This window comes from Sciurus vulgaris, assembly GCF_902686455.1.
Source record: "Sciurus vulgaris genome assembly, chromosome: 9".
In the NCBI taxonomy this organism is placed as follows: Eukaryota; Metazoa; Chordata; class Mammalia; order Rodentia; family Sciuridae; genus Sciurus; species Sciurus vulgaris.
Window position 1 is genome coordinate 72680397 of NC_136469.1, and position 27966 is coordinate 72708362.

Consider the following 27966-nt stretch of genomic DNA (forward strand, 5'->3'; position numbering starts at 1 on the left):
TAGCGCTTCAGTGTGTACCACTGATTCCCAGATCCCTGTGCCTGCAGTTCTTTCATGGCTCAGGAGTCAGTAAGGGCTGCTGCGTCCAGAGGAAACACTCAATGATTACTACCATTCTTCCGAAGTTGCTTTCCACACAAAGCCCTACCTCCTAAGATTAGATGAGTCTGAATTGTATGTTCCTCACTGTTTCCCAGAGTAGGGGCTTCAGCAGTCCACAGTGTCAGTCAGCTTGACAGCACACCCTTTCCTGACATCTTCCCTTTCCTGTCCTCCTCACTCTATTCTATCATCTCCACTTCCCAAATAAGCCACCTGCCCTGCATGAGGAATCTTTGTCGTGGACTGTACTCCTGAGGGAATTAAAAGTAAGACACTATGATGATAATCTTGTGTATGAAGGTTTAATGGTTATCTGAAATGTTTATTTAGTGTAATAAGAAAATGTATCAAACATCTTGTTTTTGAACAAGAGAGAAAAAGACTTTTTCAAAGTCTAAGCCCTTATTAACAATCTCCTGATAAAAGGCAAATAACCCAACTGTTTCTACATAGGAAACACACAGTTCTTACACCTGATATTATATCAAGACTTTATTCAGAAGTAAAGTGCTCAGTATTATACAATAATGAAATTCTGGATTGTTGCGACTGGCATATGTAACATCATAATTATTCCTGTCATACAGAGGGGGGAGGACGAGAGGGAAGGGACTGGGACTGAATGCTCCATGACTAAAGAAGAAAAGTGTATGGAATTTAGGAATAAAAAGAATTTCACCATGTTTTACAAGTGAAATGAAAAACAGTACAATGATAAATATCATTAAAAGAGTTTCTAGTGACCATAATCAACATATGGCACCTGGTCAATATACATGGATACCACATAATAGTTGCACTTCAAATTGAAGTTTGTTTACATGTAACAACAAGGTACACAAACATAAATACATACACTCCATCCCCCTGGAATGCAAACTTTAGTACCAAGGAATGAATAACTTGGTGTAGCATATTAAAAACAAAGTAAAGATATAGATGAATCCATGGGGAATGTCTGTTAACAGCACTCAGTGTGTTTTGTTTCTACAGAAGCTAAGACAGAAAGGCCTGTTTGCTCCTCTTTTCATTAGAGGTTTGGCTGACATATTCTAACAATGAAATGAACACCTTAATAGGCAGCATTTAAAAAAACCAACAACAAGAAGAGGACTCTGTTCTACTGTTATCCCACTGAGAATTTCTCGCCAACATTACATTGTCCCTTGCTGGTCCCATTAGTTCTCAAAAGGTCATCTTTCACAATATTATTTTTAAAATAATTTGTATTTTTCATTGAGGAAAAAGATTTTTCTCCCATAAATTCTGCGAGACAATTTCCTACTGAAAACAACTGCCTACCTCAAATTTGACTGGTACTTCCTGACAATGAATGAACTTTCAATATCAATGCCTCCTTTTCATTAAATTGAACATCATTTACATTATAAATTATAGTTTTGAAGTAATGGATCAGGAATATTTGAGAACTATATTCTTGAGAGAGTATAAAACTGAAAGTAGTTTGTTGGTGGTTCAATAAATTTTAAAACCAAAGTTTGGAAGTACCATTTCATTTTCAAATTGTTCTTTGGTGAATTTATTGGCTATTTTAAATTGAGAACTAAAATAATATAAGAATTAAGTTATAGTCCCACAGATTTTAGATATTAACAAACAATAAAAGCACAGTATTTAACATTTATCTTAACCATTCATACAAATTCTAGCATAATGACTACATACCCATTCTGTGATTTGGAGTTCTTTTCTATTTAATCTTTTAGAAAAGTTCACTCCAGTAAGGTAGTTGGAAAAAAAATAAAAAGAATCCTGTTTAAAAAGAAAGTCATGCAGTGAGCTCATGAGCTACTCACAAGTGGAGAAGAAGGCCCAGCTTGCCTTCACACACCGGACAAAAGTGGCAATACTGATTTTTGTGATTGGAAGTGAAACTCAGAAGCCCTTTGTTCTCTTCTTGCTTTAAAAGGCTACTTCATTGTCAACTGAGAAGATGCTGCCCGTTGGCAACTGGGCATACCAGTCCACATACTTTTCAAAGTTTTTCCCTGAACTCAATATTTACATCGAGACTTCTCCTATGAGAAAAACAAAACAAAACAAAGCAAACAAACAAACAAAAACCTTGGATCCATGGGTAACATTTATATAAAATAAGTTAAAGTGCAGAAGATAAACAATCAGTCACATAGACGAGCATCATATGGTAATCAGGGCATATAAACAGTGTACTGTTATGGCCACTGAGACAGCCACCTCCCAGCCTATCAGGGACCTGCACACCAACACACCACTACACGTGGATACTGGCGCTCCCATTTCCACCACCACCTTCGGCGCCCTCTGTGGACTGGGAGGAGGAAGGGCGGGAGCCTCTGGGGCGAGGCTGGCCATTGAGTCCCACAGGTGTGCCTAGACTGTGACTTATCTGGGAAGCTGCATCATCAGATTCCCAGCGCTCCAGCTCTTCCCGCACCAGCCGCTCCATCTGTTCCCTGTGGATTTCGGTGTCACGACCCAGTCTTTCATCCTAACAAGGGATAAGAAACCAGGGTGTTGCTGGTGGGCTGATGCATGTTCTACACAATAATAAACACCCTGTTCGCCAGTCAGTCATTCTCCAGCTCATGAACTCTTACCTCGGCCACTCCATCCAACAGCCTCCCCAGAACCTCCCGTCTCTTCACTTTGGTTCGCTCCATGGTTTCTAGCTTCACGATCACAGCATCGATCTTGGACACAATGCTGCCAATGGAGTGCTCCATGCGGTCCACACGCCTCACCAGGCTGTAGGAAACCAGTTAGGAGGTCAAAGGCACATGCATTATCTTTTCAGTCCCGTTGGCTTTTCAAACAGAAATGCTAAGATTTTTTTTAAAACAATATAACCTGAAATACTTTCTATTTTTTAATTATTTTTGCAAGACTGAGGATGGAACCCAGGCCGTCATGCAGTTTAGGCACGTGCTCTACCACTGAGCCACATCTCCAGCCCTGAACCACTTTCTAACTGGTCTTAAGCTCTGGGAACAAACTCTCACAGGCTGCTGGTGGGATTCCTAACTCGCTCAGCTCTCCAGCTGGCTGATATTGCATTTGAAATCTTAAAATATGCCCATCCTTCTTTCTGATATTCCAATTTTAGAAATTTTTCTTAAAAAATTTTTATGTTGTAATTTATGGTTACAGTGCTGCTTCTTGATAGTATATCAATGAAAATGGCTACATAAACCAAACAATTGGAGACTGTTTAAATAAATTATTGTTTGTCTATACAATGGAACTCTGAGGTAACACCAGGAGTTATACTATAACAGAATTAAATAATTATATAATGTTCACAATATATTGAATAAATAAACCAGTATAGAAAACAGTATGTTTGCTTATCATCCCAGTGGTCTGAATTTTAAAATATTATATAAATGCCTTAAAAATAGGGTAACTTGAGAAAACTTCTGGAATGGTGGCCTGAGAGTTCTGAAGATTCTCTTCATACTGAAATGACTATAACTGTTGAAAATATTTTTAAAAACTCCAACATTCAAATGCATAAGGGCATATAACAAATTAAAAAGAATTTATTCAAAGAAATCTACTACTTTTCTATAAGAATAAAAGTCCATAGCATTTAAAAAACTATTTGAAGAAATCATGCCTGAATGACTCCTAAATATTTTGAAAAACATTACCTATCAAGGAAGTGCAAAAAACTCCAAGTAGGATAATCTTGGAAAAGCACACCCAGATATACTAAGTAAAAATATTTAAAGGCGAAAACAAAGAAAACAATTGGAAAGAAAATGGATTCATCATGTACAAGGGAACTTCAGTAAGAGTAACATCTGTCTTAGAAACACAAGAGGCCAGAAAAAACTGAAGACAAAATAAAACATGCTCATATAGACAAGAGCAGAGAGTGCACTGCTAGCAGATCTGCTTTACAAGAAATACTGCTAGAAATTCTTCAGGCCAAAATCAGAATCGCAGCAATTACATTTCTCACCAAAAACAGAACATTGTTACACTAACAAAACATGTAAAAACATTGATAAATGCATGTAAATGGAAACACAGAAAATAAAATATTAATAGACATTTTGATTGGTAGGAATATAGGAGATATTAAAGTTTTTTTTCTATATTATCCAATTTTCCTATAGTAAATACCTTACCTTTTTAAAGACAAAATGTTTGAATAAAAGTCATAAAAAAGAATTGATGATTAGTAAAGGAAAAGAATGAATTAAGAAAAGCAGGGAATTTTTTTTATGGGAACTGCATTGAATCTGTATAGCACTTTTGGTAGTATGGCCATTTTGACAATATTAGTTCTGCCTGAGAATGTTGGAGGTGTTTCCATACTCGAAGGTCTTCAATTCCTTTCTCTAGTGTTCTATAGTTTTCATTCTAGAGGTCCTTTATCTCTTTTGCTAGATTGTTTTCCGAGTTCTTTTTTTTTTGGTAGGGGGAGACTACTGTGAATGGGATAGTTTTCCTGATTTGTTTTTCAGTGGATTCATCATTGGAGTACAGGAACACAACAGTTTTTAGATGTTGAATTTGTATCTTGGAACTTTGCTGAATTCATTTCTAAGCTCTAGAAGTCTCGGTGAAGCTTTTAGGTCTTCTAAATATAGGATCATATCACTGGCAAACAGAGATAATTTGAGCTCTTCTTTTCCTCTTCCTATCCATTTAATTTTCTTCACCTGCCTAATTGCTCTGGCTAGATAACACTATATTAAATAGGAGTGGTGAGAATAGACATCCTTTTCTTGTTCGAGATTTTAAAGAAAATGCTTTCAGTTTTTCTCTGTTCAAAATAATGTTGGCCTTGGGTTTGTCATATACAGCATTCACAGAAACAGAAAAAGCAGTCATGAAATTCATTTGGAAAAATAAGACCCAAAACAGCCAAAAGGAATACTCAATGAGAAAAGCAAAGCAAGAGGAATCACAATACCAGAACTCAAATTATACTCCAGAGCTCTAGTAACAAAAACAGCATGATACTGGCACCAAAACAGGCACAAAAACCAATGGAATACAATAGAAGACACAGAGACAAACCCTCATAAATAGTTAACTCATACTAGACAAGGGTGTCAAAAACACATTGGAGAAAAAATAGCTTCTTCAACAATAGATGCTGGGAAAACTGGAAATCCAAATGAAGTAGAATAAAATTTAACCCCTCTCTCTCACCCTGTACAAAATTCAACTCAAAGTGGATCAAAGACCAGAAACCCTGCACCTATTAGAGGAAAATAAAGGCACAGTATTCCATCATGTTAGCTCAGGAACTGACTTCCTTAACAAGACTCCTGAAATGCAAGAAGTAAAATTTAAAAAATAAAATCATAAATGGGATGACATCAAATTTAAAAGCTTCTTTTAAGCAAAGGAAACAATAAAGAGCACGAAGAGAGAGAATACAGAATGGGAGACACTCTTTGCTAGCTGCTCCTCAGTGCATTAATATCCAGGATATTTAAAGAAATCAAAAAACTTAACACCAAAAAGCAAATAACTCAATAAATAAATGGGCAATGGGAGTAAAGAGACACTTCTCAAAAGAAGAAATACGAATGATTAACAACTATATGAAAAAATGTTCGACATCTCTAGCAATAAGAGAAATGCAAGTTAAAACTACACTGAGATTTCATCTCAGTCCAATCAGAATGACAATTATCAAGAATACAAGTAACAATAAATGTTGGTGAGGATGTGGGGAAAAGGGTACACTCACACATCGTTGGTAGGACTATAAATTGGTACAACCACTCTGGAAAGCAGTATGAAGGTCCCCCCAAAATCTAGAAATGGAAGCACCATTTAACCCAGTTATCCCATTCCTTGGTATATAATCAAAGGATTTAAAATCAGTATACTACAGTGACACAGTCACATCAACGTATATAGCAGCACAATTAACAATAGCTAAGCCCTACTTAGCTATTTTGGTGCCTACTTTGGTGCACTTTAACAGATGAATGGATGAAGAAAATGTGGTATATATACACAATGGATTATTACTCAGTCATTAAGAAGAATGATTTTATGACCTCTGCCAGTAAGTGGATGGATCTGGAGACTACCATGCTAAGTGAAATAGGCCAGTCCCCAAAAGCAAAGGTTGAACGGTCTCTCTGATATGTGGAAGCTATTCAAAATAAGGTGGGGAGTTAAAAAGAAAGAATAGAAAAAAGATCAGTGGAGGGGACAAAGGCAAATGAAGGGAAAGAAGGAGGGATGGGAAAGAGATAGTGGAATGAATTCAACATAACATTCCTATGTACAATATAAATATATCACAGTGAATCACACCATTATGCACATCAACAAGACACTAATTAAAAAAAATAATAACTACAAGTTAATAGCAGAAAACTCAGTAGAATAGAGGGATGGGGAACAGGGGGCAAGAGGACAGGAGGGGATGGGGAAGTGCCCAGAACTGAATTAGAACAAATCATATTTCATGTTTCATAATTAAGTCAAAATAAAGCCTATTGTCATGTGTAACTAAAAAGAAACAATAAAATATGAAGTACATGGTGAAAGTCAAAAAAAAAAAAAAAAAGACTCAATATTTTTACTAATTACAAAAAAAGAAAGAAAAGCAGGGGAAACTGCCACGTATCATCCAGACTCTGCTGCACCAAAATTCTGCCAGTTCCTTCATACTCACACTTGAAACTCTTCATAAGAAACCCCACTGGAGATGCTTCCCCTCCTCCTGGAGCTATGTCCACTGTCTTCATCATCATCTTCCTCAGAGTCATCCAGGCTTCTGGGGAAACTTCGGCTGCTCATGGGACGTGGTAAAGAGCTGTGGTCCAAGTCCAGATCCTCCTGCAGGATATGGGGTCACTCAGTAGAGAGAGGCACACCAAGACCACATGCAGAATTGAACAAGGTCTTGGGCAAGTAGGAAATGAGTGTAGGCCAGACCAGTTTGCCTTATTTTTCCATATTGTAGAATGGACACATTTTAAGACACATTTTTAACTATTAATGAGGAGTTGCCAACCTTTTGTTCGGACAAGAAAGAACATTAAGAACATAACAAAGAAAAAAAGGAAATGAAAGAATATGCTTATCACCTTTTTGTAAAAGATAAATTCAATAACTAGAAGCCAGGACATAATCTCAGAATTTTGACTAAACGCAGACTTGAGAAAATTTCATTCACTGTCTTTGTGTTTACATTTCACAATGAATGTTGAAATTTGTTACCTTTGGACAAACTTGTGTGGAGAATTGTTTAGTAAAAATTATTCTGGACTTTTCCTCAGAGGAAAGTGGCTTTGTATGTTACCATTCATCTGGGTCCTCTATACCTCAATTTTGTTGTTGCTGTTGTTGTTTAAACATTTATATTTAAAAGTTAATGGTAAAACTGTTCATTTTTCTTATTACATGAGCTCATTTAATATTTTATTTTATTGTTACTATTTACTTGTTACATGAAATGGGTTCCATGTTGCCCAGGCTGGCCTCCAACAGTTGGGCTCAAGATATCCTTGCATGAGTCTCCTGAGTAGGTGGTACTATGTAGATACCAACATGCCCAACAATTAATTTTACTTTCTATTATTCTGCAGTAAATATTCAAATGAAAGGCACATGATAATTTTATTTTACCATAAAAGTTAATAATTTAAAGAACAACTAATTAACCAGAGAGATTTTTATCATCTGGTAATTTTTTTTTTCTCACTCTCTTGGACATAGAGAATGATTCAAGTAATTAGGCTCCTCTTTCAAGCTGACCATCAGAAAGTTCAGGGCAAAAAAGGTCAAGTCTGTTGCACAGTCTTTATGAGTATGTGCCTAGTTATACAACACAGTTTTTATTAGCTTTATCCATAATGTATTTTTTAACCTTTGTTTCTGGTTTTATTGTATCCATCTATGTTTTATATATCCCTTTTGGAATAAATGCATGAGAGAGAGAGAGAGAGAGAGAGAGAGCGCAAGCACAAAGGGGAGAGAGATTCCCAAAATGCCACCACTTAGTACAGTGTTTGATACATGGTGGGTGCTGAATCAAATCATGTTCTCCTAACCTAGACCCACCCTCTCTTTTTCCAAGTCGTCTCTCATCTGCTGGTGCTCATGTTCAGTTAGCTCCTGGTCTCCATCTTGGTCATACTTGGTGAATATTGCCTCAATCTCTGCATCAGTATGGCCCTTCCTGAAATGATTGAGAGGATACAGATGAATTCATTCTTATACATGGTCCAGCCACAACACAGAGAAATCAAAATGCAGGAGGAAAGAGAAATCACTGAATGGGTGGTGGGGACCTGTCCTCCTCTCAGAGCGTGTTCCAGAAAGACAGCTGCCTATGAAATAACTGTGCTTCTCTATGAGTATTTGGGCCAGAAACTGCCTTGTCGTGAAGCAACGGGAATTTTAGAGTTCCCTAAAGACCCAGTCTGTGTCACTCTTACCCTTTGAGATCTTGTCGAAGTTCATCAAAGTTTAACTTGCCACCCCCTTGCCGAAGACTCTCTGAAATGTCATCCACAGTATTTTTTTTCAGTTTTAGTTTGACCAAAGCTTTATGGTAGCTCTAATGGGGAAACAAAACAAAACTCTGGTTAGTTTTTTCTGCCTTAGCATTTGCTTTCTCTCTCATTTGTAGCATCAACAAACATAAACCCACTGACTGGTAAAACTTAGTCACTCAAATGTATGTTAAATGAATGAATAATGAATATATCCTTAGTTTTCCATGAAACTCCTATAGAAGACAGATGGAAAAAGTAAGGGGTTTTCAATAAATTAAAAACTAAGTCCCTTTCCTTCATATGTGTGTTTGGTTTGGTTGACAAATAAAAATCACTACATATTCCATAGCTATCAGCTCCCCAATTTATAGGAATATGTAACATTCTTAAAAATACCAAGAAATCTGAGTCATGTATTAATTATCTTTTCCCTTGTCTCACAATTAGTAATTTCCTTACACATGTTAAGTATGCAAAAAAAAAAAAAAAATCCCAGTGAAATATGGATGAGAATTTTTCACTAACAAACTACAGAGTCAGGGCTGGGGTGTAGTGAATGACAGAGTGCTGGCCTAGCATATGTGAGACCCTGGGTAGATACCCAGCACCACAGAGTCAAACAAACAAATAAATTATAAGCAGGGGTAGCTTTCCAACATTAAAAACTACCTTAGTGTCAGCTATAAATTAATAAAAAAATAGAATACTTAGTGCATTGAAATTTAAAACACTAGAAATATTGAAAAGTAAATTGTTATATTTCTTTTTTTAAAAAAAAAGTATCCAGAACAGTCTGAATTGAGTTTGTCATCTTCTTTTCAAGTATTTCTTCATTTCGTCCCATACGATTTGAAACGAATGTGTTTTCTGTACATCAGTGGATTGTCATATTGCTTTCTAAATATGTATCATCTTCCAACATTGTTCTTTGGTACTTTCAATATTATGAAATATCTGTAATAACTCTTCCTTTTATATAAAGATTTCTGCTGGCATCACTTCCTCCAAGACAGCTTCATCCTTTTTATCACAAACACAGTCCTTACTGATGTTGATACTGTCATTCTGGCTGTTCGCCTGGATCTTTCAAGTGGTGGCAGTATCAACATTCCCATGCTCAGCTCTTTCTTCTGGAAAACCATGGCATTTGTTTTGATTTCACTTTCAGGTTTACTGTGTTTCCTTTCCTGTGTTTTCATCTTTCTGGCTCTTTCAATTTTTTCTATTACCATGTCTGTAAATGTCACTCAGGTTTACCACCAAGGACAAAAAAGCAACATTATGTACTTTGTCACTACGTGAACTGAGCAGCAGATGTCCAGTGATCAATCAGCAGCAGACAGGAAGCAGTGTCACCAAAGGTCCTCAAGTGTGAGGCACATCTGCTACTTAGGTACTGATGTGTAGACGAAAGAGCCAGGAGTAGAGTTCTTACTTTGTCCTATTACTCACAGTGAATGAGGTGTGATAACTCAAGTCTGAAGCAGGTTTTTGAGTACCTGGTGTTATGTAACGAAACTGTGGTACCTGAACGTTATGTGTATCAAAACTGCACAGTGTGGAGAACGTCTCCACATGATGAAGATTTGCTAAAATGTAGGCAACTGTGATCTAAATTTAAAGTAACAGGGCTTTTAGGTCCCATCCAAGGGACTTTAAGAAGCTGGAATTCTCCCTTACAGCATGATCCACAGACAACATGGTCCCAACACTTGACCTAACTGAAAACAGGGTCAAGAAGCCCTTCAATTTACTAGCATGATGTTGGACAACAAGCTGTATACATCAAAAGTCTTTATTTGTTACAATGAAAATTTTATTTTAAATGAAGCTGCCCCACTTCCCTGTCCTGCCCTTCTGTTCAACATCTGACTCTGCTTGAGAAGCTGAGGAACTGGAAGTCCTCAGGCCCCAGGCTGTGGCCACAATCTGGGGAACTTTTCCTTTGATCATTTTACAACTGCCCTTGGAAGGTCAAGGGTAAAGGGAAAGGTACTAAATATTGTCATCCAAAACTTTTTCTTCTATTATAAAATATTGAGATAGAAAAGCTGAAAATGGGTTTATATAATCTTGCCTTCCATTTTATTCTGAAACTGGGATCTGAAAGGGAGAGTCAATTAGAGGAAGTGTTGAAACACAGAGGAGCTCAGGTCCTAAGAGTCAAAAAGGTTATTAAAAGTTGAATTCAGGGCATAAAAGGATTCCCTGACTTTATGTCCAAGCCATCACCACTGCTCTTAAGCCTCCAAGATAAAGAACATTTAAATAATTCCTGACACACAGCAATCTACTCCTTATTTTAAACAATTTCAATGGATCAATGTTGATTTGGAAATTTGAGACAATTATTATTTTACATAGGAAATTTTAAAATTCCGAGAATTTGGGACTACCTTACCTTTCTGATGAGGTCCGAGAGCTCCATTTCAGCTTTCTGCTGGGCAAAATCAGATTTCACTTCAGAGTAGGTGTCATTGATGATGGCCAGAAACATGTTCTGTTTGTAAATCAAAGAAAAGTAGAACTTAAGGGAGGAAGCCTAAACGTATTTTGTAAACATTAACACAATGATTGACACATGCTTTTTGTTCACATTTTTCCCTCAATTAGAAGGCTTTGTGAAGTTATAGCAGTTTTGCGACCATCTTCATCAAAAAAAATTTCTCCATTAAGTCAAACCAAAGGAAAATATGCTATATATTGTCACTTATAAAACCATATATGTTGATATGTTTTGTAAAATGAGACAGTAAAATGCCACAAAATAGTAATATCTTCACTGAGGAAGAGTGGATTATTTTATTATTTTTGCTTGTTTTGTTCCATACATAAAAAAGTGACATACATGTAAAAAAGTCTATTATGGATGTAGATCTGTAAAAAGTACTTAAAATACCAACAGTCAATACAAACAAGTAGAATTCTATGCTTATATCAAATTTTATTATATGATCATATTTGAGATTTATATATTTTGAAGAGTTTAAAAGATCATGGCAAGTTAATAGCCCAAATTATATTATTATGTTGTATGTATGTATAAATATATAACAACAAATTCCACCATTACACACAGCGATAATGCAAAAATAAAAAATATGGGAAAAAAATCTCTGCAAATAGTAGTATTATAGGCCAAGTAGAAAAACAGTTAAAGAAAAAAAGAAAAAAAACTTTGCAGGAAAGATATACACTTTGTAGTCAGGTAAAATTTGTTTCCAGTTTTGCAACTGCTAAGATGTGGTTCAACCTTCTTAGGTCTCATTTTTAGGATTTGTTTTGCATTTATAAAAAGGTAAAGTTACAGTATTTCCCTTACAGATTAGTAGTGTGGGGCAATGGGACACTATGCAAAGTGCTCAGGAGGGTCCTAATGCAAGGCAAGGGCTACTTTATTGGCACCTATTATCATTTAATGACAGCTACTTGGTTTCCTCTCCTAAGCTTTCCTTTCCCAGTGGTAATGTTCTCTGTTCACAACATCTGTTTGCAATAAACTTACTCCAAGCACTGCACCCCATAGATCAGGTCCCTCTTTTACTTGTTCTTCCTCTTTGTACCTAACTGTGATTTGTAAGGATAGAGTGGTGGTTGTAATTTTTTTCTGTTTTCCCACATGAAAGTCCATGAAGTCTTTATCAGGGCAGAGTCAGGCTCTGCTTGCTTTACCATGGCATTCTCAGTATCTTCCGCATGCCTCCTACAATATACACTATATACACTATACACTATCTGTAATGTTATAGGGATACAGTGATGGAGTTGATATTTATAGAATCATTGATATGTAACAAAACAGGGCTCTCATTTTAGAAGCCTACTGACTCTCAACAGAAAGAATAGTAGTGTTCTGAAGCTGTGAGAACAGAACATAAAATACTTATAAACTCCAGGCTAAATGCTCCATTTGAAGGGAGGGTAATTTCTGTCAGAATGCCTTCCACCTTCTCCTTCCCATACCAGGCATGTAACATGTATTCTGGTTTTCCAATAGCTACATGATGCTTTCAAAAGTCTTCTTTGAAATGTATTCAAGAGTGGGTCCTCCAAAGACATTTTAAAAAGTACACGGTGTTAGAGAAAAGCTCTTGAAGGGGTGGTGAGAGGAGGTTCACCCTCTTCCTCCCCATCTAGTCTCACCAGGGTCACCTAGCTGTCAGATGGGCCTCTGTACTAGGAGATCATTCTGTGTGTGTGAAGGGGAAGTAGTGATTCTGCTCCTAAATCAAATAAGCCTCTTCACACAAACATAAGGCTCTTCACTTTAAACAGAGGCAATGAGTTAACACCAGGCACCTTGCAAAGGGAGCCAATCCTGTACTCAAATTGTTACTTGCTCAAAAGATGAGTGTGTACTGAAAGTAACCTCCTGTCTATAATAATTTATCCATTTACCATCTATCTTGATCTATGGGATGCAGGGAGAATAGTTCCTGCTAATGCAGCACTGTTAAAGTTATGTTTTCATATAAAGTGAAATAATAAGATCTTGTTTACTGCTCTGCTGATTAATCTGATAAAATGACTGAATGATCTCAAGGTGCTGCCTTCTGAAGTACAACATTCAAATGAGTCCTCATCTGAGAAGTTCAAATCATCAGTTCTGTTCCTCATTTGGTAGACTGATCACTGAGAACACTAGGTGGCTTGAGGTCAACTGAAAGATCTGCGGCAGGACTCTCAATTTCTGGTCTGTTTTCTGAGGAGATATTCAGGTGTCCCAGAATCAAGAGCACCACCAATGTGAGAGAGCAACAAAGGTAAAGCTCCTGCTAATTTATCTATAACAAGAAGAAGACACTTAGGAGGGTTCAGTTCACAAACTTAGCCATGATGCTTGCACACGGCAAGATAGGAACAGACTTGCATGAGATTGCTGCACATTTTGTTCCTGTTCAAGAGCATCATGACTCCATCAGTGAATGCTATCTACTATTCAGGAATAACTGGGAACACTTCCAGGATGCTACCCTCAATTACTGAAAATGTCATCAGTCAACCTTTTTACAAAGGATCTTTATACAATTTCCTGAAAATGGGAATAACTTATTTTCTTAAGATGACTCTTTAAGGAAATCATTAAATCTTAGTGTTAGATGAAAAATACCCAGTGCCTAAGCTGGCTTAATTTAATACCTTTCAGTGGATTAAGTGAATGCATAAATATTAAGAGAAAATCCAAAAAGTTTAAAACTATCTTACTAGCTTAGATTGAAAGTGTTTAATTTGTACCAAATAAAGAGACTCAAAAAGTTATTTTAAAGTAATTTACATTCATTGTTGGATTGAGTTTTATAGGTAAGATATGCATATTCCTTCTAGGTAGTCACTAGATATCTACGAAGTATGAAATATGAATGAGTTAAAACAGAATATTGTAATCTTGGAATGCAATAACTCACTCAAATACTATTCATGATATCCTGGATCTAGCTTGCTTTGTTTTTCCTATTTTTTTTTAAAACGAGAGTGGAATGAAAAGTAACACTAGCAAGTGACAATGAAATGTTGACATCTGTGTTAAAAAAAAGTGTAAGTGAGCATACTCTACTTTTGAGGCAAAGCATTATCTTAGATAATTTAATAAATTTGCACTTGTTCTAACATATTTTTCATTGAGTAGAAACTGGATAAATGAAAGACAATAAAAAGAAATATTTTGTTAAGACTTAAAACTCTGAATAAAAAGTAAAATAAATTTTCCAAAATCATCGTTTTTTTCTACTTCCTCGTCTCTATTTAAAATAATGAAGAATACAGCATGAAAGAAAAGAGAAGATGGTGACTGTTGAACATTAAATCTAAATCCCCTCACTATAAACAAAAGTGTACATACCAAAAGAATGAAGAACATAAAGAACACAAAGGTAGTGAAATATAGTGGTCCCAAAACTCGATTAGCTTCCTCAATCTCTGCAAAGTTGATATCACCCAAAATGATACGGAATTGAGTGACGCTATAAAAACAAAACAAAACAAAACACAACACCACAATACAGAAACAGAGAATGTCCAGCAACTGATGCAACATTTCTTAAAGATGATTTCACATTTTGGGATTGTTGTGGCAGTGTGGATAGCTCCCAAATAATTAAAAACGATCAACTCCTTTGGAAAAATCTGCTGTTTATATCAACAATGGAAGTGGTCTGGAATAATAATGTGCTTTCATGTGACATGTTATTTCCATCTGGTTAATATTAAATATAATTACGATTAGATAATTTATATAGCAATTGGCTGGAACAATCCAAAACATAATCTGGTAAAACATAGCAATTCTATATCTCCACAATGGTCACTCTGGGCCTGAAGACAATATCTCTTAAAAGAAAAAAAAGAAAAGATTTTTTAAAGGATGGCCAGAATTGTGTATGTTCAATGATTCAACATTCTCACATTCATTCGAAGTGAAGGAAAAGTGACTGGACATTCTGAGTGCTGGGTCTTAGTAAAATCATTTCCATCATTGACTTTCATCAAACCGTAAGGCGATTAGCTCTCCCCATGCACAAAGCCCTATCAACTCCACCGTCATGTTATTCCTCTCCTTTCCTAACTACTAATCCCTTTGTAAAGGGCACAGAAATCCTATACCGTCTCTTTTGTTGGTTTCGTTTTTCACGTGTTTGGAACTCTAAAGACTGAAATCTCCTGTTTCCTTCTAAGTTTCTCCTAGAATATTAGAAATATATATTCTTTTACTTATAAAATAACTGGAAGTTCAAAATATATGGCAACATATTTATCAAGAATGAAAATATACACAAAAGACCCATGTATTTTGGGTGCTAGGAAGATGTTGGTCTTAGAATAGTGGTTTTCTGTGGCTATTCCACTATATCTCAGTACCTGAGGGTGGTACTTTCTTAAGATATCTTTCGTAAGATATCTTAAATATCTGCATTTCAGAAGGTATTAACAAGTTTGCATTGATGGGTCAATGTTTCCGGAAACATCTTTCTGGAAAAGGTGACTCATTCTTATTTTGAATAAATATTTTAAACACTTCAATGGTTCTCAAATAGCAACTATGAAAATTTCCTTATCCTTGAGAAGTCACTTACATCTGTGATTATATGTTTCTTCCTAATTTCAAATATACTTACATACATTCTTGGAAAGAACTGAAGTCATCAACCTGAGCACCAAAGATGAGGTATGCCAACTGAGCATATGCTAAGAAAATAATGAAGAACATAATGGCAAAGCCAAAGAGGTCTTTGGCACACCGAGACATAGTTGTGGATAGTTGGCTCATGGTCCTGTTAAAATTGATGAATTTGAAGAGCTGTAAAAGAGGGAAGATATTCACAGAGAATGGATAAATACAATGTGGCGCATGCATACAATGGACTATTATTCTGCCACAAAAGAATGAGATTTAGTACACACTACCATGCAGACCTTGAAAACAGAATGGCAAGGGAAATTGTGTCATAAAAGGTCAAAACTGTACCACCACCCTTATATGAGGTACTTAGAGTGGTCAAATTCATAAATAAGAGAGCAGAAAGTATGTTACCAGGGGTTGAGTTGAAGCAGAGATGGGAAGTCAGTGCTGATGGGCACAGTTTCATGTTAGGATGTTAACAAAGTTCTGGCAGTGCATGGTGGTGATGGTGGCCCCACACTGTGCATATACTATATGCCACCAAACTCTACACTTTAAAATGTGGAAATGGAAAGTTTTACATTATGTATGTAAAGCACAAGAAGACTAAAAGAGAGCAAAGAGAAGTGACTTGGTTTTTGTTGTTGTTTTCTGAACCCAGCACTACCAATCTTCTATTCAAAAAGTTTTTACTGAGTCTCTACCCTATGCCAGGCACTGTTTCTGGAGCTGGAAGAGGGGAGAGAACACAGCTCCAGTCTCATGTAGTCACATTTTCCAGGATTGTTAAAATAACATGAAAACAGGTTTCCTAACAATTACAATAACTAGTAATATTTTTCCTCAAAAAAGGATTAAAAGTGAAAAATCCCTTACAAATAAACACTACAAGTAATATCAGGAAATAGTATTTGGATTATCAGTAACTGTCCTTTATTTGTGCATCAACTATGTAGGGGATGGTTTTCTCACACAGCTGAGTAAGAAGCATGAGAAACACAAGGTGAGGTCTATATCCTCTGATAAACCTCAGGCCTTCCAGGTGTAAACATTAATTCAGGAAAACACACAGCTGTTGGTAAGCACCTTCTAGAATACCTATTCAAGAGAACCTTCTGGGATGATGGAAATGTTCTGTTACTTCCATTTCCCAAAAGAGTATCCACCATTAATACACAATGAACACTTAAAATGTAGTTAATGGGACTAAGGAACTGAAATTTCTATTAAACATGACCTTAATTAGTTCAAAGTCAAATGTAAATAGCCACCACCTCTGGCCAGAAGCTACTGTCTGTACAGCATAATCAGAACCTGAGCTGGTGGCAGGTTGGTGTTTGCTTCAAAATTAATGAAATTTCCTGCATTGCCAAAATGAGGGTCTCTATACATAAAATGTCCTAACCTTTCACACACCTGGAAATACACATTACACTTTGTGAAAAGGGGGAAATGAGTGAGTTAGGACCTCCTGGGAGGAAGGGTCTGTCCCAGCCGAAGTTCTGGTAAAGCTTCCTCCTGGCTTCCTGGAACAGAGCAGATTCTTCTAACAACCATTTCCAGGTGCAGCATCTCTCCATCACCTGCACATAATCTCTTATCTCAGTTCCTTTTCCTCCCCTGGTCACACCATTATCAGGTAAAACTCAGATTCAGCCCAGTGTTAAGAGTAGCCTGGTCCCCCAGGCCCAACTAACATACTGAAAAGCCCTCTTTTGCTTACTTTAAATGAAATCTACAGCATCTGATCTTGTAAGAACTCTGGCAGCAGGAAAAGTAGCATCATTCATGGGGAGAGGATCCATCCCGTGAGTCCCACTAGTTTTATTTGATATAAATTATGGAGCAGATTTGGCTGGCCACTAGAATTTGCCCACAAAGGCAAGTGCAAGTCCTTCAAATTTCTGTGTGACTCATGTTAATGAAAGAAAGGAAAAATATTACTAAAAACCCAGAGCATGGTGTGAATCAATTACCTTAATCCAGACAAAAAATACTGTGACAGCAGCTATATTGTTGAATTGTATTTGCCAATATGCCAGATGCTCAAAGTTGGGGAAAGTATTCTGGTCTTCCAGAAAGTGGAGTAGACCCTCCACGTTTGATGTTCGATACGTGTTAATTCCTATAGCCATCACTGAGAGCTGGAAAACAAAAGGCTTAGATTTTATTATACTGCTTTTAATTTTTCTTCACCAAAGTGTGGATGCCACATCTGATCAATATAAACATCCAATGGCATTCCTAAAAGTCTCTCACTCAAATGACAAGTTCTTGGCACCACCATAAAAGACATACACAATATATTGCTTGTATTTCCTTACTTAGGAATAGAAATCAAATGAGTCCATGTGTCCATGGGCCTGTGCCCACAGATGTAACAAACCCAAACTCAAGGACTGCCTTCTGATCTTTCTACCAACCACATATAAATCACTTTCCACCCCTTCGCTATCTTTCCCTGATCTTTGTGGGCTTTTTTCAATTTTTTTTTTTTTTTTTTTTTTTGGTGTGTATGTGCCTCTTCATTCTCCAACTTCCAGTCATCCATTCTTCTCTCTTCACCAAACACACAGCAGATGTGCACCTGCACAATAGTGTCTGGGATCAGGAAGAACACACGGAAGTGAACATGGAGTAAGCTCCACCCCCAAGAAACTCACACTCTTAATTCCATACAAGATAAGCACACAAAGCTAAATAACGCAAAAAGCTCCTAAAGAGTTGGCCTCCCAGAAAATGAGGTGATGAAGAAACCAGACACACTGAAAAAGAGTGTGCAAAAGAGGAGAGAGTATGCTTGATCTTAAAAGATGATAGGAATGAAGGACAGAGAGACTCCAGGAAACCTGAGTGAAGAATGTGAGCTAATGGGTTCCTTCTTAATCATTTCTGTCTCTTCAACCATGACATACAACTTTTCACAAGCCCTTGTCTTGGGGCTGCTATACAAGATCTGAGGGGACAATGGCCTCTCCTTATCACCCATCACCACCACTGGATTAACAGGCATTATGTGGACAGTGCTGGAAGTTCTGTAATAATTATGCCTCTCTGTGGGGTCTGAGTCTGCAATACATGACTGTGGCAGGTGTTTTGATCTTCCTTGTTCCTTCTCTCTACTTTTGAATGATGGCCAAAGACCACTAAATTAAACCTTCCTGAGAGACCAGGTGATTTTCATGGAAAAGACCCACCTGGCTGACAATCACAGCTAAAATGCCAACCTCATTATCTTTCTTTTCTTATTGGTGAAGGATTTCCAGAGACAATCTTGACCTTTTGTGCTGGTGGTAGAAACATTTCCTTAGAGCCCTCTGAAAATGTTTTTGTGCCTGGACTCAGCCGAGAGGGATGAAGAAGCTGGGGTTGGTTGAGCAAATCCAACAATAACACTTTACACAGTTCTTACATGGTACAATTTGTTATCCAGTTATTTTTACTCTGCACAGGAGAAATGTTCATAAACATATGGAAGTGGTGGACATTTATACAACATCAATATCATATTACATTATTTCTTTGGAACATTTCCCCCAAAATGAGGAATGAGAAAAGAGATGAGGAAAGAGGTTTGTGAGCATGTGGGTCGTTAAGGTCACTCCTGATTATATTTGGGATTCTCATCCCCATCTACAAAAGACCTTTTTCTCCATATTAGAATGTCAGCATTACGAGGGCAGAAGATTTGGTTATTTTGTTTGATCCTGTATCTTCAGTGCCTGGAAAAGTGCAATACACAGTAGATAATTTGAAAATACCTGTTGAATAACTAAATCACCTTTGCTCTGAGACATAGCAATCAACATTATTTTAATTTAGTCCTGTAATTGTCTTTTTTTTTTCAATATTTCTACTAGCTTTGAAATACTGTAGCTTAGAACAATTGACATAAACTTGTAGACTTCAGAGTATTTGCTGAAGAAACAAAATGAGAAAAGGGGAAACAATTTCAAAGTAATTTCAAGATGTGATAATTAGAATGTATTTTTTTTTCAGGTTTTAGGTGAATTCAAACAAATTTAGGCCAGATAAAACAAAAAGCCTTGGCTCTTTTCATAGGTTTGATGATGCCACGGAGCATGGGTACAGTTTGAAGATGAGTGGAAAGGATGCCCTTACTTCTAGTTGGTGAAAGAATCTTAAATAAGAAGGAGGATTAAAATTGTCCTTCATTGTTCTTTTATAAAAGTGCAGTCTCAACTCTGTCTTGGCACTATTCAGTCAAATCAGAACAAAATGCAAAGGGAAGCAGAAATAAGTTCTTAAAATGCAAAATGCCATGGCTGCTAAGCCACAGAAATAATCCTTGACCCACATATCACCATCTATTTTCCCAGGGGTGTCCATAGTAGGTACACAGCAACTCACTGGAGTGTGGCATGAACTTGTAGGTATGTGGGAAGAAAGTGTTAGAATACTATTTGTATTCATTCTTATATTACTCTTCTAAATTTTCCCAATACACATGTACACACACACACACGCGTGTGCACACACAATTTTTAAAACACATATAACATATTAGGGTATGCAGTCAAAGTTTTCACTGATGGAAATGCAAGTTAAATAACAAAGAACCACGAGCGAGGCGAGGCACGCCTATAATCCCAGCAGGTTGAGGCAAGAGGATTTCAAGTTCAAAGCCAGCCTCAGCAAAAGCAAAGTACTAAGTGACTCAGTGAAACCCTGAGTCTAAATAAAATACAAAATAGGGCTGGGAATGTAGCTCAGTGGTCAAGTGCCCCTGACTTCAATCTTTGGTACCTTAAAAAAAAATAATTTTTACTGTATAGGGTATGTACTCTTCCCTCACTTAGTAGAGAAATATTTTGAAAAATTATTTCCACAATTGTTGCTTCTCCTACTTCCTTAAGAACTGAAATTCTTTTATAACTCTGCTCATTATTAATACATTAGGAAGGTGGGGATCAGGAGTTACCTTGATTTTTGTGTACTGTGTGACGTTACACAGCCATCGTGAAAAGGGGAGGAAGTTTTGATTGCACTAGGTTCCAGACTGTAGCTATTCTGTATGAAATTTTTTCTATGTATAAACTTTTTCTGAAGCACAAGGCTCCAGAAGCAAAGGCAGAGTGGTTAAGAGGATTAGTGTAAAAATTAAGTAAGCTTTTGTATATGGAAAGCACTTGGAACTGTGCATAACCAGTAGCTTTTAGTGAGCAGCCCATTGTTATTACTATGATTGGTGCTAATAGTGTTCATTACTATGAAATACACACCCACACAGTGTTTACTTTTACCTAAAGTGTCCTTTCACTGACAGAGTGACATGTTTTCTATGTTTTTTCAAATAATAGTCATGAGAAATGATTTAATAGTGACGACGTAAATGCTTCACAAAGACCAAATGAATTTTGGGGAGAGGGGCCAGGGAAAGAATAATTGTCACCAGGAAGGCTAAGACAAAAGTGAATGCTAAAAGGATAATTAATCATTTCCTGAGACTTCTGGGGTTCATTTCTATGGTAGGCAGTGGCCATAGATGATACCTGACAGAAAAATATGACACCACTATGTTATCCAAAATTTTAAGCATGTGATAATTAGGCACACTGTTTACATGGCTAAATGTATAAGAAAACTTAGGCAAAGGCTATTGTTACTGAAGGAAGAAAAAAATGTGACAATTCATTTTTTCACTGAGGCCTTTGGAAGGAAGTGACTGAGATGATGCTTAATTATTTGATTTGGTGAAGGGGAAACAAATCAAACAACTGTTAGAAATTAAAATATGGTCAAGGTCAGGCACAACATCTAAAGATTGCTGTAGTCTTGACTATGTTAACTGTGGGTCATGATTTCTTATACCTTATACAGAGAACTTTGATGGACATAACTTAAATTTTGTTCTCTGTGGACTATTTGCAGGAAATTTTTAACCGCAGGAGTTTTACTCTGTCACTCAAAATACCTTCAGGATGTTCCTTCTTGCCATAACTTGACACATATGCAGAAAAACATACATTATTTTTAATAGAAGTTGAAAGAAAATATCATCAGCAAAATCCCAAAATAAATAATTTTATCTCCTTTATCTCATATGGCTGGCCAAAGTAAAATATGAATTACTGAGTTGTTCTCATGATTAGTGTGGTTAATTGAGAGCTTAATGTAAGTGCCCCTCTACACCACAGTAAGAAAGTTTTCACATATAAAACAATTTGTAACACAGAATTGGAAGTAATAAAGAGGAAATTTTAGATTTTCTTCTGGGAATAACAAGATCCACAGTGCTGAGGAAACCAAAGACTGTAATTAACACGCTTTTTGAATAAGGTAGGGAAATTGGTATTGTTTTTCAACCTACCACAATGATCACAACATCCAGACAATTCCAGAAACTCCTGAAATACTGTAGCTTGTGAATGCGAATTTCCAATATCTCTTCCACGACATAATAAAGGATAAAGAAACAAAAAATAATCTCACAGGCTGCCAGGAAGAAATCAAAAGTGGTGGCGTAGTGGATCAGCTTTACAGGTTGAAATTGCCAAGAGGGAACCACACCACCTGTTGCTGGGAATTCAACCAATAACCTGCATTGCAATAAGAAAAATTAAAACAACAACTACAACACATGGTTATAGCCAGAGAAGGGTGTTTCTTCTTTCTCTGAATTATAAGGTGATAAATCTGCTTCCATAGTTCACCCCAAGCTAGTGGGAATTCAATTTAGTATGGTCAACACCTACATACTTGTAGAATCTTGTGCTATAAAAGAAGGAGAATTCCCAAGACCTGCATCCCAAAGAATTTTTTTTTTTTTTTTTTTTTTTTTTTTTGCAGTGCTAGGGATTAGAACCCAGGGCCTTGTGTTTGTGAGGCAAACACTCTACCAACTGAGCTATATCCCTAGCCCCCAAAGAATTTCTTTCTCTTCAGGCTCCTCTGTATTTTTCTGGCACTTGTACTGCTCAAAATACTGCATATTTTCTTTAAAAAGGAGAGTTAATCAACAAAAGTCTTTCTAGTACTATTAGATGCAACTCATTTTACTAGGCAACATGAAGAACCCAAAAATACAAAGCATGCACTTAAAACATGAGCTGGTTGAGAAGTAGGGTATGTATTTTGCAATATATAGAGATAGGAATGAGCTTCACATTCATTCATTCATTTACTAGGTATACCTAAATAGCGCCAGATACTTTCCTCCAGGGTATTTCTTTCCCTTCCCAAGTGCTTTAGGGTTCACAGGCTCTCAATCAATGCCTATTGTCTGAAGCAGTAACATGTTTTCAATCATATGGATGGCACGGACCATCAGTGCTTTCCTATGATTGAACTGATTCTCTTTCCAAATTCCCATTTTACAGTTATCACATTAAGAAAGTTCAATGATTCACTTATAGGTATTACTTCCTATTGAATTAGAAATAGAATCTTTAACTCCATAATTTTAGACATTTAAAAGCCATTGGTAAGCTATAAGGCATCACTATCTCCTCCGGTACAGGAAGTACTAGAATAGCAGTGAGAACCACAATTTCAAGAAAGCAATACTGAAGCAGAGTCTGGTGACAGCCTCAGGGTCTACCTGAAAGGGAAGGAAGTGGCTTGATGTCATCTCTTTCTGATCCATTCTGGCCCTGCACTTGTCAACCACTTTCAGAAAATTAGAAAACAGTATAGGAAAATGAAGTAATTGCTTTGATGGTCATCACTGTTAAAGTCCAGGGAGGACATACTGAGACTAAGTGAGAGATATACCTAGACTTTTTATAGAGATATTTACTTAAATGTCAGTTGCCTGCCTGTCATTAACCTCTTCTAATCCCCCTGGAATCATTAGGAAAACCTCATCTCAGGTGCCTTTGGTCAGTCTTCAGCATGAGCAGCTACCTAGGAATCTATCAGGTATGGCCCCTGACACTGTTTATATCCTAAAGGCTTGGACATCATCTGAGAGTGGGAAAGTCAGGGAAAGAAATCAAGGGTTGGTAGCTTTGGGACATGGTGATGAAGAATATAGCTCTGATCATCCTCATAATGGCTAAGGATAGACCTTAGAAAACCAAAATGCTTTTTCTGAAAAGGGTCCAGAATTGAGATGAATTTAGACTACATTTAGGGTTCTTTTCAAATTATAATATTCTAGAATCATAAATTCCTTCCTCAAATCTTGTCCCACTAAGCCTTCAGTTTTTATCCTTGCCTAGTATTGGCCTGGATCTTCATTTATCTGTCTGCAGGTAAGAGCTGTCTGGCTGGTTTCCAGAATAGGCTGTACAGACACTACCTAGAACTTGGAGGGGTGTGTGCTCTCAAGACGCACCTGACCACGCAGAACAGGTTAATGTTGGCATTGTACACTGAAAAGTCAATAAAAGTTGCCCTGGTTCCTCGGTCCAACCAGACATTTTTCCTGAGGCTAGAAATCTGGGCAGCAGTTGCCTCTCTGGTTCTTGACAAATCCAGGTAATAGCCAGCTCCACTATAAGATGCAATTATTCCCCAGTAGCTACTCCCATTCAAGTCTTTTTCACTTGTGTAGATCCATCTAATTTAAAAAACAAAAACAAAAAACAAACAGGTAAAATCAATGGAATACCAATGGCAATTACAAGGACAGTTTTGTTCCTGGTAAGATAAAGTAGGTAAGAACTGTCTTCTCATGCTGGGTAATATGCTTGATGTGGTACTTCATTAGTGTTTTCTTATTGAATTGTCATATAGGTATTAGCCCCAATTTAGTACTGAGGGCCCAAAGGCTTACTAAGGACAATTGAGTCCCAAAGTTTTTGGTGGTAGAGTTGAGAATACACACAGGGCTATCTGTCCACAGTCAGTCCACTTTGCCATCAGTCCCCAGTCCTCATAGCTACCTTCCCTGATGACTACCTATACTCAGGGACTATATGACTCCAAGCCCCAATGCAAATCACAGCTAAAAGGGGACAATCCACCCTGTGTCTCACTGTGTACTCTCCATTTTTTCCATAGAAAATAGACACCATACCTATAATAGAGATGCCTACATTTTGTGAGAGATGAAATTATGTATCTGTAAAAGGTAACTAACACAGAGTAGGGGCAGAAGAAATTTCTCTTATTAATGATGTGAGATTAAATGTAGCTTATTTTGCAGAAAAAGGAGTATTAGAAAGTATAATCACGTTCAAAACCTAGAAAAAGTCTTAAGATTATTTAGTACCTTTGGTCTAAATCTCCTAATTTCTACTAAATTTGTGTCTTTTAAGCAAGGAATTGTAGATAAAGAGTCTGGTCATTGAAAAGGTATTTGTCCCATTGTACATAACAAATGTGGATTCTGTCTGACTCAATTCTCAAGAAAATTATCTCGATGACCTGACGGTAGTAGTTCAGCTCTGCTACAGTGACTTATCCTGGTGCAGCCACCCCATGAGGCCCACCCGAGACAGCCTAAGAGCTTAGCCTATTTCTCTAGAATTACTGCAGTAATTCTAAACCAAGAAGTGTCCATCCTTAATACAGAAAATGTTTGAAGCATGGGTACCAAGGTACACTAAAAATCCTACAAATGTGCACATGTACAAATGTATACTTAAGATTATAAACATACCTTTTAAACGAGGGGATATAAATCAAACAAAAACCTACCTCACCAGCTCACACTTTAAGAAAACACAATTTTCATGGAGATTCCCTGAAAAATTAAAAGTAGAACTGGCATACAAGCCAGCAATCTCACTAGTGGGTATTTATCCAAAGGAAATTAAATCAGTATATCAAACAGACCCCTGCATCCCCATGTTTTGTTTACTGCAGCACTATTCACGATAGCCAAGATACAGAATCAACAGAAGTTTCCATCAACTGAAGAATGGATTAAAAAATCACACACACACACACACACACACACACACACACACACACACACACACAGGAAAACTGTTCAGCAATTTCAAAAAGCATGCGATCCTGCCATTTGTGCAAAAAGGTATGGACATGGAGGACATGATGGTATTAAAGAAGACAAGAACAGGACAAATATTTCAGTTAATGCCCATATGTGAAAATTATAAAATCAATCTCATAAAATACAAGTCCAAAATAGTGATCACTACAGTTTAGGAGAAGTAATGGCGTGGGGACAAAAAGAAGCCAGATCAGGGGCATGAAAACCCAGTCAATAGGAAAAAATACTTCTGATGTTCCATACCACACAGGGTAGCTAGAGTCTGCAATAACTTTCGATATGTCTCCAAATAACAGGAAACTAAAACTTCCCAACACAGAGAAATGATTCAAGATTGAGGAGATGGAAATGTTAATTACTCTAATTTGATATGATACATTGTAAACCTTTATCAAATTATTGTACTGCACCAAAAATATGTACAATTGTCATGTGTCCCACAATAACTACACTTTAAATAATTGCATTCTGAATGAGAGTACATTTATAAGAAATAATTAAAAAAAAATTTTGCATCAAAAAGTTCCTAGGAGACAATAAGTCTTATACATTAAAAAAAAAGACTGTCAGACCAAGAAGGTCAAGGTCGAATATTTTCTCTCATCTGCAAGAACTAGACCAAAATAAGGGGGAAAGTGAGGAGCTGAGGGAGAATCTCAAGAAAACAAAAGGGAGATCAGTAAAGGAGAGAAAAGGGATTAACGGGGAGGGAGGAGGGATGGAGAAAAGGAGGAATGGTGGAATGGAACTGACCAAACCATGCTACTACGTACATCTGTGAATATGCCACAGTGAATTTCACCTTTATACAGATCCATTGCACACTAAGTTTAAAAAAAAAAACTACAAATAAACAGAAGAAAGGCTAGCAGAGTAGAGGTGAGGGAAAATGGGAGAGGGAGAAGAGAAGGGAAAAGGGAAGTACTAGGTGCTGAACCGGAACAAAGTATATTCCATGCTTGTATAATTATGTCAAAATGAACCCCAATATTATTTATAACTATGATGCACTAATTTTAAAAAGGACCAAAGCGTCTTAAGTGAAACTTTCAAAGACTAGATAATTTCTTTTGGGGGGATCATATAATCAATAATTTAGCATTCTGAAAATATGCATATGAAAACTAGAAAGGGGTTGAAAAGTAGAGAAAACTTGAGACACCAGAGGTCAGTTTGGCCCAGGTTTTAATGTAAACATTGAGGATTCACTGAAGGCATCTTCTAATTGCTGAAGCTATCAAAAGAATATATGATTGAGGTTTAGTGGGAGGTCAGAGAATGAGTCAATGAGTCAATGTCACTAGTGGTTACAAGTCACAGATACTTACGCAGTTCCATTTCGTGGCCCGAATGGAGCCCTGTCTTCGCTACTGACAGAGTAAACATCATAGCACTCTTTAATTTCCTCTCTCAGGTCCTGGGGGATGGAACAGGATCCATTTCTGACTTTGACTTGCCGTATGCGTGGAACCCCTAACAGCAGGTTCTCGTAGAAAATGAAACTTCGGTTGTCAGCTTCTGTTTGGTTGCTGGGCTGCATCTTCCAGTACAGCCCATCCAGTAAGGGGCCTTCTGCAAACTGAAAGCAGAGAAAACTTTTTTTCTTCTTTTGCCTTTTGTTCTTTATATTTTTGGTGCTGAATCACACCCAGAGCTTCACAGGTGCCAGGCAAGCATCTTACCACTGAGCCACATTTACAGTCAAAAGGCATGCTTTTGAAAACCTCTGAGTAACTGTCTTTCCTCTGCCTGCAATATGTGCATGACCAGGGTCTTGGCAACTCTGAACAAGGTAAAGCAGTAAGAGTGGGTTCTATTGTCAGAGAGCTTTTGGGTTTGGATTTTGTTCCCTCACTTGCTAGCTGTGAGGCTTTACTCAGTATCTTTTGACCAGGATTCTCACATCTGGAAAGTTCATATTTTGTGTGGTCAGTGCACCTGGCACAGGGCAGGTGCTTAATAAGTGGCAACTCTGATTTCTGTCCTGGGACTAAAGGCAGTGGGGTGAGAGTGTTGTGTGAGTACATAGCCACAGTCAATTCCACCCTTCCTTATGAAAACATCATTTCACATAATCATGGCTCTGAGCCAAAAGGCAAGAGTGCTGGTGGCCAATCTATCATCTGGTGGATTTTTTTTTTTTTTTAATGTCTGGACTCTTGCTATATGGGGAGCCCTTCAACATCTCCCCTCCTATTTGGAGCTTGGAATTTATTATCACAGAATTTTATATGTATGAGAAGTCTCTTGTTAGTTTGTACAAGGAGCTGCACCCCAAGGGAAGACAGATCTAGCCACTTCTCAGTATGTGATATTTATCAGATGATCAGCAGAGA

At 37.1% G+C, this 27966-nt stretch overlaps 1 protein-coding gene across 1 annotated transcript in view; it reads right to left on the minus strand.

Annotated features, from left to right (window-relative positions):
• Positions 1-576: 576 nt before the first annotated feature.
• The window catches only part of PKD2 (polycystin 2, transient receptor potential cation channel), a 48737-nt gene continuing 21347 nt past the window's right edge, over positions 577-27966 (minus strand). The window contains exons 4-15 of the mRNA XM_079153234.1: positions 26959-27209; positions 24005-24229; positions 22037-22265; positions 17682-17849; positions 15701-15882; positions 14428-14548; positions 10990-11088; positions 8529-8650; positions 8152-8269; positions 6761-6924; positions 2703-2850; positions 577-2593 (exon numbers count right to left, since the gene is read on the minus strand). Coding sequence (XP_079009360.1) covers positions 2357-2593; positions 2703-2850; positions 6761-6924; positions 8152-8269; positions 8529-8650; positions 10990-11088; positions 14428-14548; positions 15701-15882; positions 17682-17849; positions 22037-22265; positions 24005-24229; positions 26959-27209 — 2064 coding nt within the window. The 3' untranslated portion in view covers positions 577-2356. The remainder of the gene's footprint in view (positions 2594-2702; positions 2851-6760; positions 6925-8151; positions 8270-8528; positions 8651-10989; positions 11089-14427; positions 14549-15700; positions 15883-17681; positions 17850-22036; positions 22266-24004; positions 24230-26958; positions 27210-27966) is intronic.